Source organism: Mus pahari, chromosome 19, assembly GCF_900095145.1.
Source record: "Mus pahari chromosome 19, PAHARI_EIJ_v1.1, whole genome shotgun sequence".
Taxonomy (NCBI): Eukaryota; Metazoa; Chordata; class Mammalia; order Rodentia; family Muridae; genus Mus; species Mus pahari.
Genome location: NC_034608.1, coordinates 22,787,193 through 22,801,804, shown reverse-complemented (window position 1 = coordinate 22,801,804; position 14,612 = coordinate 22,787,193). Strand labels below are relative to the sequence as shown.

Here is a 14,612-nt window from a genome sequence, read left to right as displayed (position 1 = left end):
AGCTTAGAGCTGCCTGGCTCTCAGCACCGATTGGCTGGGACGGGAGGTGGAGTAGTCAGGGGATATGGCATGTGGACAACCTGCCCTCACCCTGCAGAGCCAGTTCTGGACGCTGCAGGGCCAGTTCCCCTGCCCCACCCCAGGCCTCTTGTCAGGCTTGTCCAGTAAGAAACCTCCTTGAGCCCCAAACCGAGGGACACCTGGCCCCACTTACGTGGGTGTCACAGCTCCAGGAGTTCACAAACCCTTGTGCCTTCATGTGGTAATACGCTCCGTGGACCTACTAGCAAGGTGCTTGTATCCCTGGCTAAAGGCCAGACACCAGGCCTGGTGCACAGGCCACATCCAGGGTGGAGCCCTTCTAGCTTAAGCTCTGGGAAGCCATTAGTTACCCCATCTAGACCATTAAGGGGCTTTTGGCATCAGGAAACATAATCAGATTTGTGTTTGAGCCGGTCACGCAGGCTGCCGTGTGAGCAGGGCACAGTTGGAGACAGGCTATTGGCTTGGACCATGGGATAGTTGGAGGGGTGAGTTCTATATGATTTGGCAGTATCTGGGAAGCAAGGCTGTACTGAGCCTAACATCTGAACTCTGCACCTACAGTGGCAACTAGATCCTCTGATAAGGGACTCTAAGGAAAGACACAGAATCCCCAGCTCAGAGACTGTAACTGAGCCCAGAAATGAAGGCAGGTTGGCAACAGGAAACAGGGATCGGGTTAGAAGTTGGCTGCACACCAAATGCAACCACACGGAGGAGGAAAATGTGGGGGTGGGGGAGGCCCAGGAGAGGAGAGCTGGTCTGGGATCTCGTGCCACGTCAGGTCAGAGGTGGCTGAGAACATCTAGAGGAGGGAGTGTCAACAGGAAGGTCACTACAGACCTTGGCAGAAGCGGCCACCGGCCAACAAGAGGGCAGAGAAGACAAGGTGGGGCTTGTGAAAACACGAGACGTAAACTCGGTCAGGCTTAGGAGGAGACACCGCGTCTCGGCTTCTCTTCTCAGTTATTTTATTCAAGAAAGTGGAGGACAGACAAGGGGACTGAGCTGAGCCCTGAGTCACTGAAGCTCCCAGCTCAGCCCCCCACAGCATGACCAGACAGGACCCAGGAGTACACTGCCCAAGGTGGGCACTATTTGGGGGTGCCGCCGCCTTTCTTGGGCGTGGTGGGCTTCTTGCTTTGCCAAAGGTGTCCCTGGATAGTGAAGGCATCCACACTCATAGACATGGTCTTGGCAGGGATCTGGGTGAACCGTTTGCGGTCTGAGTTGTACTTATAGATGCCTTCGACCATGGCAGGAGTGACAGTACGGGGCCCATAGCCTGCCAGCCTCGACAGCTCCTCTGTCTCCCCAGACAGAGTGTAGAGGGCCCGGAACTGGCAGCTTGAGTCCCGAAAGAGAATCAGGAAGTGGTTGGCCTTGCTTTTCTCGATTTCCTGAGGGATGGTGACAAGAAGCTGGTCAGGCTGGACCACCGCCCTACCCGCCAGTCCTACCCACCCAGACAGGTGTGGGGCTCACCTCTAGAATTCTGTTCTTCTGGGGCTCATTCACCTTGCCTGCCAGGCAGCAGTGTGACAAGGCATTGTGGATGATAAACTTGTTAGACTTGGCGCTGGGTTCCTTGTATAGCCGGGGACCTGGAGGGCAGGCAGGCAGTCAGCAGAGACTGGGCATGGGTTGGGGGAGGCAGGTAGGGATCGCGTAGCTTCTCACATTACCCGGCCTCACTTACCTGTGTACTCAGGCACTGATGCTGGGGAGGATGCATTGCTTCCATTCTCCCAGTCACGCTCTCGACTGCCAGGCAGGCGGCTTGGAGACATGAGGCCTGATGGAGAAGGGGCCCTGCAGAGGAGGGAAGGGGTGAAGCTGGGGTCAGTAGTGTGTGAAGCCTCCCAGGGTACAACAGGATTAGGGACGAGGCAAGCCCAGTGCACTGCAGAGGAGAGGGGCATGTATATTGCAAGCTCCCACAAGACCACACAGTGCTGTCCCCTATGCTCAACCTCCAGTAAGCCTACATCGCATGTGGTGCACATTCTCCAGACTTGAGTCAGTTTCCCCCAAGTCCCATCTGTGTTCTTGTGCTTCCATCTACACATCCCAGCAATCCTGCCATATCCTGCTCTGGGCTCCAGATAGACTCACCGAGAGGTGGGCCTCTTCACACCAAGGTTATTGGGAGCCTCATTGGCCACCGTAGACAGGGACAGCGTGGACTGGGAATAGACCTTGCTGAGCCGTGAACCTGGGATAGACAGTACCAGTCAGTTATCCCTAAGGCCCCTTTACCTCCATTAATGCCCATGGGCATTCCCAAGGGCCTTTTAGCCTTTTGTGTTTGCTTGCTAAGATTTATTTGTTTTATTTATATGAGTACACTGTAGCTGTCTTAAGACACAGCAGAGGGGGGCATTGGACCCCATTACAGATGGTTGTGAGTCGGTCACATGTAGCTACTAAGAACTGAACTCAGGACCTCTGGAAGAGCAATAGGTGCTCTTAACCACTGAGCCATTTCTCCAGCCTGGCTTTTATTTTTTAAAGATGGGTCCTCTATAGCCCAGGCTGGCCTCACACTTCCCATTTGTTGAGGATGGCCTTGAGTTCCCAAGTCTCCAGTCTCTACCTTCTCAGTGCTGCGGCTATAGGCCTATAACTGCCATTCCTGGTTAATACTGGGATAGACGTTTCGTGTATGCTAGGTAGGTAAGTACCCTACCAACAGCCACCACCAACACTCTGAACTTTTTCGTGTGTTTGTGTGTGTGTGTGTGTGTGTCTCCTTGGTTTCAGTGTTTGGCACAGGACCTCAAGGTGTAGCCTAAATGGGCCAAGAAGCTGCTCAACAGCCAGATTAGGACCAAACTCAAAATCCTCCTGCTTCAGACTCCTAGTATCGCAATGACAGGCATGTGCCAACATGTCTGCCTTAATATGGCAATTTTTCTTATACAGTGCTGGGATTTAACCCAGGGCCTCATCCATTCCAGACAAACTCAGCCCTGAGCTTCTCGTTCCTGTCCACAGACCTACAGGGAAGGGAGCACTGTTTAGTAGCATCCTCAAACATCTGAAGAGGGTCCTCACTCTCCAGCCAAGGAAGGAAGTTACCCTCACCACACTGGAACTCCTGCCCACTCCAGATTCCTGCCCCATCACTGCATCCCACCAGACACTCCCTTCTCCACAATCATAGGGCCCCTCCTAACAGGGTCCTCACCCAGCAGGCCGCGGGCTGGGCTTCGTGCCAAGGCCGAGTCATCACAGCAACCAGAGCGTGGCCGGGTGGCCCTGCGCCCGCCCCGCCCTGGTCCGGTCCCTGAGGCCCGGGGCCGTAGCACCTTATCAAGGTCATCCATCAGTTTCAGTTGTGCCCGGCGTTCATACTCAAGTCTTGTGAAGTCCCCCCGCCGGGGGCCCACCTCCTCCTCAGCTGGGGCCATGGCTCTGGTAGCAGGAGCCAAGGTGGCCACTGGAGCAGCAGAGGCTACAGGGGCTGTAAAGGTCAAGCCTGGAGCCTCCTGAGCCAGCCTGCAGATTAGACAGAAGGGGCAAGCAGAATAGAATACGGGAGCACTGGGACAGCAATACCAAAGGCCAGGGCCCTCATTCCAGCTCTAGCCTCACCTGGCCGCCTCCTCCCGTTTCTGCTCCTTCTCTGCCTCCTGCCACTGTTTGCGCCGCCGGGCCTCCTCTACCCGCCTCTGCTGACGCTCCAGCAGGCTAGCTCGCTTCTGAGCCATCTCATCCTCAGGCTTATCTTCGTCCTGGAGGATGTCATGGGAGTTTAGCTGGCCACTCTGCCAGCTGGAGTCTGACTTTTAGCACTGGCCAAGCCTGTGGCTCTCCTGACCTTTCTAAAATCCTCAGAGGACATAGTTGGTGACTACCTTATGTGCAGCCTTGGGAGCTGTATACACAACGCACTTGACCCAAAGGAGGAAGACTAGCAAGCGACGCACAGACCTTTAACGCTATGAAGATGCTTGAAGTGTGCCAAGCTGTACTGCAGGCTATCATATTCTGGAGTCTTCTTAGAAGTACTCCCAGCCTGGGGATGAGAGGAGCACTCTCCAGACAGATGGGTTAGAAAGGACACTGAGCTGGGGAATGACCCAGGACAAAGTCATAGGGAGCAGGGCAAGGCAGTGGACGGCATTTTGTCCTCAGGGCAAAGGAGAGCAGACAAAATCCCCACTGCTCAGGAGAAACAAACAAACAAACTGGGTTTGCAGCAGCAATGACCAACAGGAGCAGAGTGTGCACTGTTCAGTTACAACAGCATACACAGGGGCCCATGCTACAAGTGGCATGAAGATGGAGGATTACCAAACAGGATAGATCAGGAAAGAGGATCACCCTAGCCCTAGGTGATCTGTCCATCCTGTCTATCACCCACTCACCCATCCACATGGCCGACAACTACTTGTCTGTCTACCAATTAACCTTCCCTCTATCTACTTCATCCACATATCAATCCACCTTGCATCCATCTAACCAACGACCTATCTACCTTGCCTTTCAACCTATCTACCCATCACTCATCCAGCCTGTCCACCTACCTTTCCATCCACCTAGCCAAACTAATCACATACCTACCACTCACTCACCCATTTAACTTATCCACCCATCTAACCACCCTTCCAAACCACCCATCCACCCACCCACCCATCCATCCACCCACCTACCCATTCACCCACTCACCCATCCATCCATCCATCCATCCATCCATCCATCCATCCATCCATCCATCCATCCATCCAAGAAGGCCAGCATGCTGGTCACTGACTAGTCAGCCAGCTATCCATCCATCCATCCATCCATCAGCCAATACACGTCAATTTACCCACTCATCAGTAAAGCTCTATCCCTGAATATCCACCACTTCCCATCTCCCTTATTACCCCCTAGGGGCATCCCCATTACCCATTCATTCATACATCTACCTATTGGCTCACCTTTTCCCTCTGACCTGCCAAGGTGACTGACTCACCTTATAAAAGAATCCAAGCCCCGACCGGGGCTCTCCCTCAGAAGATGCCTCTTCCTCTAAGGAATCCTCAGCCCCAGGGGGGCTCCCATCTCCTTCTTCATCAGCAGCAGGCTCCCCCAGGCTGGCTAGGGGGATCTCAATGAGGGCAGGCTTGGTGGCGGGCTCCTCAGGAGGTGTCCCCTCCGACAGGAGGATCGAGGAGCGAGTCTGTACAGGCACCTGGCTGGGTGAAAACTTGCGTAGGTGAGGGAGGCTGTCTACGTCATGGGGTGGTGTGAGTACCCTTGTCAAAGGTGCAAGCTTCAGCTCTGCCGGCCTTGCATGTTTTGGACTACGGGGTGTTGGGCTAGGGCCTGGGCCAGGGCTGCGTCGGGCAGCTGGGGCACGACGGGCAGGGCTGGGGGATGCTGCTTTAGGCCCAGTGGCAGGTCCAGGAATGACCCAGGCTGCAGGTGGTGGGGCAGGTCCAGGAGCTTCTGGAGGGGCTAGAAGCCGCTGTTGCTGGTCTGTGAGCCTCTGCATGTCCCGCTGCAGAGAGCTCAGAGCGGCACTCAGCTTACTGACTGCTCTATTGTAATCCCCAAGTCCCTCTGGGGGCACCGGGCCCAGATCTGGAGAGAAGGTAACTGACTTGTGCCGTGAGGAGGACGGCTCACCCTGGCCCTCACCTGCTGGCCGTTCCCCACCAGGAACTGAGCCCAGCTCAGCTTCCTCCTCGGCCTCCCCTGCAGCCTCCCGAGGCTGCACCTGCAGGAAAGCGCTCTTGCCCAGCCTCTGCCTGTGCTTGGCAAAGATGGCCTCAATGCGTCGCTTCTGTGCCTCTATGGCTCGGCGCTTCTCCTCCAGCCTGGCTCCCAGCTCGCTCATCTCTGAGCTCAAGGCCTCGGGTGCTACGGGGGTGGATGTCGGAGACCCCATTCCTGACTCAGCCTCGGCCTTCACCAGCTGTTTCTTGCGTTCAGCAAAACTGGTCATCTTCACTTCGGAGTTGTTGGCTGCTGGGGATGAAGCCACAGCTTTGGGGGACCCCTCGGATGGGGGGGGTGGTTTCAGTATCTCTCCTGCTGAGCAGGGAGATGGTTTTGAAGGGTTCTCAGGGTGTGATATATAGATGGGCGCCTTGTTGAGCCCATCAGACAGAGGCTTTGAGGCTCCTTCGGGAGGGTAGGGGGAGAGTGGTGGTTTGGAGAGACCCTCAGGAGAATGGAGGTAGAAGCTGCCATCAGCAGCCCCATCAGGGAGCAGTCGGGGCTCAGCACTGTGGATGATCTGCAGGGCCTCTTCAATCGTGGGTAGGTCTCCAGATTCTGGGGGTGGCTGAGCAGAATTCCGGGATGATGTCGACACAGGACGTGGGGGACCCAGACTGTCTGAGCTGACGGAGCGGAGCAGGACAGGATCTCCCATGACGACATCCACATCGCTGTCCAGGCCAAAGGGAGTGCTGAACGACACAGCCTGGGAGAGGGGACGGCTGGGCGGCCAGAGGGAAGGGTCAGCCCCTGGGACAGGCCTCTGCCATGCCCTGATCAGCTCAATCCCTCTTCCAAGGCCTCAGGGCCCCTGATGAGGCACTCACCTAAGCTGACGGTTCCAGGCTTTGCCAAGAGCCTCCATGTGAGACATTGATGGAGAGGACTTCAGGGAACCTGTGGAGGGACAGTAAATGGTCACTGTGCAGGGGGAAGCCACTGATCTGGGGAGTTGGCTGGTTGGTGTCTGGGACAACCTCTACAGTGTCATCAAGTAGCCGGGCGTGGTGGCGCACACCTTTAATCCCAGCTCTTGGGAGGCAGAGGCAAGCGGATTTCTGAGTTTGAGGCCAGCCTGGTCTACAGAGTGAGTTCCAGGACAGCCAGGGCTATACAGAGAAACCCTGTCTTGAAAAAACCAAAAAACAAAAAAAAACCAAAAACCAAAAACCAAAAAAACAATGTCATCAAATGAGTCACCGATGGGGTCATTATGTATCTGGTTGTGCTAGGTTTCCAGAAATGGCTGGCTGGGACTTCTGGGATGGCTCAGCGATGCACTACTTGCCTAGCATATGTGAGGCCTTGGGTTCAACTGCCAGTATTGTGGATACAGTTTGCAGTTTCTTTTGGACCAACGAGATGGCTCAGCAGGTTAAGGGCACTTGCCTCCAAGCCTGATGAACTGAGTTCAATACTGGGGACCTATACAGTGACCAGAGAGAACTAGTTTCTGCAAGTTGTTCTCCCTGGACCTCTACACATGCATTAAGGCGAATGCGCTCCCACACATACAAGAATGATAACTAGAATTTAAAAATTAAAATGAAATGACCAAATATTAGCAGTTGGTGCTACTTCTTGGTATCATCCAAGGAGTCTTCTTTGGTTTTTGTTTTGTTTTATTTTGGTTTGGTTTGTTTTGTGACTGGGTCTCACTGTGTAATCCTGGCTGGACTGGAATTCTCTATGTAGCCCAGGTTGGCCTCCAACTCACAGAGAACTGCCAATCTCTGCCTCCTTAGTTCTAGGATTAAAGGTATCCACCACCACACCTGGCTGAAGCAAGGGGTCTCGAAGCCTAGCCATAAAGGAAGTCAGAAAGACCCAATTAGGACCACTGGAGGACTCAGCATGAAGTCAGCTGGGGAATTCTTGTAGTCGAAGTTTCCTGGTAATAGAAGCCATATTCTCTCTTCACCTGTGGATCCTCGGAGTGGGGACTGGGGACCACCAGGTGACAGAAGCGGGTGACGGAAGTTGAAGACAGGAGAACTGCCAAACAGATAGATATCCATCAACCTACAGTCACCTCTCACAGATATCCCCAGCCCTGCCCCTGCATCCAGGTGGGCAGGAAGAAGCCCCATGAAGGAGAAACTCCACTCCAACAGGGACCCATACCTGCTGCCACTGTTGTTCTGAGATGGAACAGTCTCAGTATTCCGAGGGGAGACAGCTACTAGGTGCACAAAGAAAGAGGTCAGGCAGAGCAGGGCTCCTTTAACCTCTTTTAGACCCCAAGGCAAGTCCAGATCCCCAGGGCTCACCATGTCCATCCGGCAAGTCTTTGGCCTGCACAAAATCAGGCTTCAGAACCTCAAAGCACATGTACATCTCAGCCAACAGCACCACCAGGTTGACCTGCAGGCCAGAGGAAAATCAGCTGACTGGTGGAGCAGCCCTGGATATGGACCTCAGGTCCCGAGTCTCACCCCCACACCACCAAGATGGTTTTTACCTTGAGGGGAGGTGGAACATACAGCAAGTCTTCAAGGGACAGGGGGCAGCCTCGAGGAAGATGGGAGGCACAGAAGTCTTGCACCAGCTGGAGGTTGTATAGACTGTCTGCCACAGACATGGGGTCCTTGAGGCACACCTCTGTGGGGACAGAATATATGGGTCTCCAAATCAATGGAAAGGAAGATGAGAGTTGCAGGGAAGCCCTCCTTTGAGCCAAGTCTTGTACCTTTTGTAAGGTGCATACTACAACCTGTTGGTCCTCTAAGACTTAAGGCTAGAGTTGTTTTCTTCTTGTCCTCTGTATATGTGTGCACCTGTGTGTACATGTCTGCAGACCAGAGGTCAACAGTGGGTGTCTTCCTTCCCATATGCTCTCTACCTTAGACTCCAAAATAGGATCTCTCACTGAAACTGGTATTTGCTGACTCTATGAGTTGGCCAGCAAGTCCCCAGAATCCCTCTGTCCCCACCTCCCTGGCCCTGGGATTACAGGCACTCATCCGCTGTACAGAGAACCCAAACTCAGATCGTAATATTTTTGCAGCTTATCAACTAAGCCATCTCCCGGCTTCCTCAAAATCCTTTTCTCGGAGAGATGGCTTGGCAGTTAAGAGCATATACTGCTCTTGCAGATGACTTGAGTTTAGTTTCCGATACCACATCAGATGAGCCAAGCTACAGGGGATCCATCACATTCTTAGAGACTCCAAGGTCATCTGTACTTACACATGCACAGACCCCACACATACATACATATTTTTAAAACTCAAAAAAAAAAATCTTAAAAACAAAAACGTAATAAAAACATCCTCCTAAAGGGCTGGGAATACAGGTCAGTTAGGAGGGTGCCTGCCTATAATATAATATAATATAATATAATATAATATAATATATAAAGCCTGGGTTCCATCACCAGTATCCCATAAATTTGGCCTGGGGGAACATGACTGTAAATCTCAATACTTAGAAGGTAGAGGCAAGAGTATTATAGGCGTTCAAGGCTATCCTCTGCTATATATATAGTGAGTTTAAGGCCAGCCTAGGCTACATGAGATTCTGTCTCACTTAAACAAACAAACAAGCAACAACAACAAAAAAGAAACACAAAAACCCTTTCTTCCTAGGCAGATATATAGTAGCACATGCCTGTAATGCTAGCACATGGGAGGCCTCAGGCAGGAAGAACCTGAACAGGAGGCCAGCCTGGGTTACAGAGCAACTCTGTTTCAAAACAGTAGCAAGCTTCTTTTCTTAGCCAACCTTTGCCCTTGGGGCACTGCATTTGACCCAAAAGATACTTCTAGATGAATTTGTTATTTCTTTTCTTCAATGAAAATGTTACACTGTCTTAGGAAGTCAAGAGTCTGCCTCTGTTTCTGGATATCTAAAGTGGAATTTGGACCATGACCTTCAGCAAGCAAGAACTCTATCTATAAAGCTCAGAGAGGTTTAGACACTTGTATGCGGCCACAGAGCTAACTTAGGGAGGAAAGAAATGCAAACCTGAATGTTCTGATTCTACAAGCAGAATTCAGGGACTGGGGATGTGGCTGAGTTGATAGTTCTTGCCTAGCATGCATGAGCACTGGGTTCCATCCCCCACACTGCCTAGACCGGATATGGTGGTGCGCACCTGTCATCCCAGAACTCAGGTTCAAAGTGAGGTCAAGGCTGACCTAGGCTATGTAAGACCTTAGCTCAATACTGAATCATACTGGTCTTGCAGACTGGAGATGCCTTCCCAAGATCAGGTCTGGCTTATCCACTACTCACCCTCAAGTCGTAATAGCTGGGGACAATAGCAGTGGATGGTGGCAGCCAGTGCTGCCCCACTGGCCAGGTCCTGAAGGGTAGTCACATTTGGAAAGCAGGGAGCCCTTCGGGCAATGGCACGGTCCTTGCGGTATCGAATCTGTGGACAGGAACAGAGTGAGGTTAGCAGTCGGGCTGGCCATATCCGGGTTGGCAGTCATGCAGGCTGGAATAGGGAAAACTGGGATTTCTGCCATGAAGGGGTGGGAAGCTCAGATCCCCAGAGCCAGAATGGGGGGGGAAGGGGGGCCAGCCTGGAGCAAGGGAGGGACAGAAGCAAGAGGCAGAAGACTTGTCTGCGAGCAGCCAGGCCAGCAGCAGGGGTTAGGGACAGGGCCTCCTGAGACCCCGGGGAAGGGGGATACATTACCATAGGGGGTTTGTTCCCCGACTCCTTCAAACAGAAGGCAATTGCGTGCTGGGGGGGGAAGGAGCGGCCGTCAGCAAGGCCTGCTGGGCCCCCAAAGCCCCCTCTGGAAAAAGGAGGAGTACTGACCCCTGTCCTGAGCCTTGGCCATCTAGCTCCCTAATCATACTCTGGCCGGCTTCGGGGACCCCAGCTCCTCCCAGCCCTGAGGAACCCCACAAAAGCAGCCTCCCATGACAAGCCCCAGGCCCTGGCTTAGGGAGAGGATGCAAAAGAAGCAGGTAGGTAAACTAATCCACCCTCCAACCCAGACCCCCAGATAGGGAGGAGCAGTGAGCAAAGGTGGGGACCCTATCCAGTCCACATGGTCCCTGTATTTATACACTGCGGGAGTAAGTTATGTGAATCAAGGAAAGGTTTAGACCATGGTGTAAGATCATACAGCTAATTAGGGGAAGAGAGAGAGAATTTAAAATCTTCTAGACCTCAAAATTCTACCCAATTAGGGAAGCTGAGGGTCTTCCTCTTGGCCAGGAAGATTCTTTCTATGTATGTGCAATGTGTAGTGTATGAGGTCACTGCCTACGTACCCGGTAGGCAAAGGGGCTCCCTCTTCTCAAGCTAAGAACAGGCTCAGAGTCCTGCCTTCTTAGTTAATGAAAAGCTCATCTGCTTTCTGGTTTGGGCTTCTTTGTTGTTGTTGTTTGAATGTTTTAAGATTTATTTTTATTGTAGGTGTATATGTGTACCTGTCTATATATGGGGGTATGTGCATGTGCATTTAGTGCCCATGGAGGCCAGAAGAGGGCGCTGGATCCCCTGCAGCTGGAGGTACAGGCATCTCTTCAGCTTCAATCCTCTCTGTCTGTCAGTCTGTCTGTGGTTCTTTTAAGATAGGGACTCTAGATATGCCCTAGGCTGGCCTGAAATTTGCAATCCTCCTGCCTCAGCAGGATTACAGACATGAACAAACATGCCCAGCTCTACCTCTGCTAATGACAGAGATCCTCCCCTCCCCCCATCTCAAGTTCCAAAGAGTTCTCTCAGCGCCCAGGGCTGGAGTGCTACCTCCATTGCTCACAGCTGGGGGGAGGGGAGGCAGGGGGAGGATGCAGGCTATCAAGCAGAAACGACACAGACAAGACAGAGAAACAAGCAGGACAGGCAGACGAGACAAAACAGACAGCCTCACTTACAGGAACCAGCTTCCAGTACCAGCGTGTGGGGCACTATTGCCAGAGGGACAGAGAAGGGGACAGCAGGGGCCGGTGCAATAAGAAGTGCAGAGAAAAAGAGGAAAAGAGAGTCACCTCCAGGCCCACCCTCAATCTCAGCAATGGCCAGGAAGTGCAGTCCATCCCTTCCCACCTGCCTCATAATCATCCATCCACCCATCCATCCATCCATCCATCCTTCCATCCATCCACCCACCCATCCATCCATCCATCCACCCACCCACCCATCTATCCATCCATCCATCCATCCATCCATCCATCCATCCATCCATCCATCCTTTGTCCTAGCCTCACCGAGGCCTGGGCAGGAGAAGCCCCATCCAAAGGGGCTGCAGGAGATGCACGCTGGGCCGCTTCTTGTTCCGTCTTCTCCTGCAGCCGCCGAACAGTCTAGGGGTCAGAGAGAAGTCAGTGCCTGGTCACTTGGCTAACGTCACTGTCTCCACTCCACATGGCCTGGCCCACCCTACTTACTGTGTCTACCCAGAAAAGGAGTTTGTGCTCCAAGCTGCTCAGAGCCAAGGGACCAGGCAGTGTCTTTGTCCACTCAAATGAGAAGGCAACCATGAGAGCATCGATGACAGCTAGGTGGGCTCCCTGTTGGGGCAAAGGCTGGAAGATGAGACCAGAAGGCCGGGCAGGGAGCTACCCTTTCTGCCTCCAATCAAGTGGGAGGAATGGGGCCAGGGGATGGTGATGGGGCCAGAGATTGCTGGGTGGAACCTTGAGAGCTACAGTTATGAAAGAGGTCACACGTGGGCTAGGTTTTAAAGCTAAGACACCAGGATTTACAATAGAGTAGCCCATCTAGAGAAACCAAGGGCAGAACTGGAGGAGCCTGAGGAGTGGAAGAGTATAGCAACTCGAGGGAGGGGCAGATATGATCTGCAGAACTGTGTGTGATGCCCTTAGCTTGATGGAAAAGCTAGGCTTGGAAAATGGAGGTAGGCTGATAGGAGGAGCTAAGCATTATGGGAGGGGCTAAAACTGGTTGGAGGAGCTCCACCTAATGGGTTGAGCTTGAGGGCATGGCTAGAGGAACCCCTCGGTGGGTGTAACCAGGATTAGTGGGTGGAGCCTGAAGGGAGGTTCAGGCCCGAGCTAGAAACTTTGCAGGAAGGTACACTAAGGACTGTTAGGATGGCAAAGGGGAGGAGCCAAGCCTGGTAGGCAGGGCCTCACAAGTCAGGAGCAGAGCCTACCATGAGAATCGGCTGGTGTTTCAGGTCAGCCTCGCGCACTGGGTGCTCAGGCAGCGAAGGCACCGTGCCCCTCCTCGCCAGCAAGGCCAGCAGAGCGGAGGGGCTGGGGGATGGCTCGAGCTGTGGCAGTGCCTGGCGCCAGGCCCGGCAATAGAGTTCCGCAGAGAGCAGCAGCCGCGTCACTGGGGGCTTCACGTGCTCCTGTGCGTACTGGTCGGTGTAGAAGGGTTCCCACAGCTCCGGGGGCACATGCTCTGCATTGGGGGGGTGGGGAGCACAGCAGGTCAGATCAACACATAACATATAACCCATCTGCTCACTCTTCTACAAAGTACATGATCCCAAAGAAGGGATGGTCTGGACTAGGAAGGAACTACAGAGTCAGACACATAGGTACAAGCCAGGGCTCTGTCTGTCTGTGTGTGTGTGTGCGCGCGCGCACGCGCGCACGCGCACGCTGTGCAAGTGCCCTAATATGCCAGAAGAGGGTGGGTATCAATCAGACCCCCAGAAGCTAGAGTTACAAATAATTGTAAGGCACCAGACACAGGAGCTGGGAAATACGACTGTGTTCTGTAAGAGGGTAGCAAGAGCTCTCGACACATCCGCTGAACACATCTGAGCACATCAGCTGAGGTCCTGAGAGAGAATCTCTCACTAAACCTTGGCCTCGCCATTCCAGCTGAACTAGCTGACCCATGAGCCCCCTGGGATCCATGCATCTCTACCTCTCCAGAGCTTAGGTTATAGTCTGTCCAGTTCTTCTTTTCCCTGGATACCGGGATTCTGAACTCAGGCCCTTCTGCTTTCCCAGTGAGCACCTGTACCACTGAGGTTTCTCATCTCCTCTGCCCCTATTGGGCTAGCTTTCGGAGGTTGAGTTTCATGTATCCCGAGCTAGCCTCAAAACTGCTTCAGAACTAAGAATGACCTTGAATTTCTGATCCTCCCACTCTAACCTCCAGAGGCCTAAGATTATAGGCATGCACCACCATGCCTAGTTCAGGGCATGCCTTGCTAGGGACAGAACTCAGGGCTTTCCCATGCTTCTGAAGCCCCATCAAGCACCATCCTTACCCCCTGGAAACTTCGTTTTACAGATGGGAACAAACTGTATAGAAAATATACAGGGATGGAGGAAAGTGACCAGCCTAAGGCCACGTGGGTCTCCAGTGCCAGGACTGAGACTCAAACTCAGGCCTTAAGCAAACTCTGTCCCCTCTGTCATCTTAGTGGCTGGGATGAGTGTAAGGCTGCCTATAGGATCTAGATGCCAAAGTCAGGCAGAAAGCAGGCACTTTGAGGAAATTGAGGGAGTTAAGTTTGGTGTGTGCCAGGCCTTGGGGGTACTATCAGAGCAGAGGGCATAAGGAGTAGGGTCTTAAGAGAATACTGAGTTCAGCCATTCTTAAAGGATACTTAAGAGAGCCAGGCCCAGCATGCGCTGTTGTAATCCTAGCCTTGGGAAACTTAGAGAGGAGGGGCTCCACACCCTCCCAGGCTAGAAGCAGTAACAAGCCAGTTTGTGTGCTAGGACACCCTGATTCAAAATGCCCACCAAAAGCTGAGTATGGTGGCCCATGCGATCGCTGATCACTGTTATAGCAGTATTTAAGAGGTGGGAGCAAAGCTGGGCGTGGTGGCGCACGCCTTTAATCCCAGCACTTGGGAGACAGAGGCAGGCTGATTTCTGAGTTCGAGGCCAGCCTGGTCTACAAAGTGAGTTCCAGGACAGCCAGGGCTATACAGAGAAACCCTGTCTCGAAAAACCAAAAA

At 53.1% G+C, this 14,612-nt stretch overlaps 1 protein-coding gene across 6 annotated transcripts in view; it reads right to left on the bottom strand.

The window, feature by feature from the left end:
* Positions 1-965: 965 nt before the first annotated feature.
* The window catches only part of Camsap3 (calmodulin regulated spectrin associated protein family member 3), a 19,868-nt gene continuing 6,221 nt past the window's right edge, over positions 966-14,612 (bottom strand). The window contains exons 2-19 of one of the 6 annotated variants that reach the window (XM_021218908.2): positions 12,837-13,090; positions 12,109-12,231; positions 11,929-12,024; positions 11,596-11,628; positions 10,403-10,450; positions 9,994-10,132; positions 8,219-8,358; positions 8,028-8,121; positions 7,882-7,939; positions 7,679-7,752; positions 6,585-6,654; positions 5,006-6,479; positions 3,640-3,779; positions 3,233-3,543; positions 2,158-2,257; positions 1,742-1,854; positions 1,528-1,646; positions 966-1,442 (exon numbers count right to left, since the gene is read on the bottom strand). In XM_021218908.2, coding sequence (XP_021074567.1) covers positions 1,137-1,442; positions 1,528-1,646; positions 1,742-1,854; positions 2,158-2,257; positions 3,233-3,543; positions 3,640-3,779; positions 5,006-6,479; positions 6,585-6,654; positions 7,679-7,752; positions 7,882-7,939; positions 8,028-8,121; positions 8,219-8,358; positions 9,994-10,132; positions 10,403-10,450; positions 11,596-11,628; positions 11,929-12,024; positions 12,109-12,231; positions 12,837-13,090 — 3,692 coding nt within the window. In that variant the 3' untranslated portion in view covers positions 966-1,136. The remainder of the gene's footprint in view (positions 1,443-1,527; positions 1,647-1,741; positions 1,855-2,157; positions 2,258-3,232; positions 3,544-3,639; positions 3,780-5,005; positions 6,480-6,584; positions 6,655-7,678; positions 7,753-7,881; positions 7,940-8,027; positions 8,122-8,218; positions 8,359-9,993; positions 10,133-10,402; positions 10,451-11,595; positions 11,629-11,928; positions 12,025-12,108; positions 12,232-12,836; positions 13,091-14,612) is intronic. The other 5 variants (XM_021218909.1, XM_021218913.2, XM_021218914.1 and 2 more) reach the window with 5 other exon arrangements.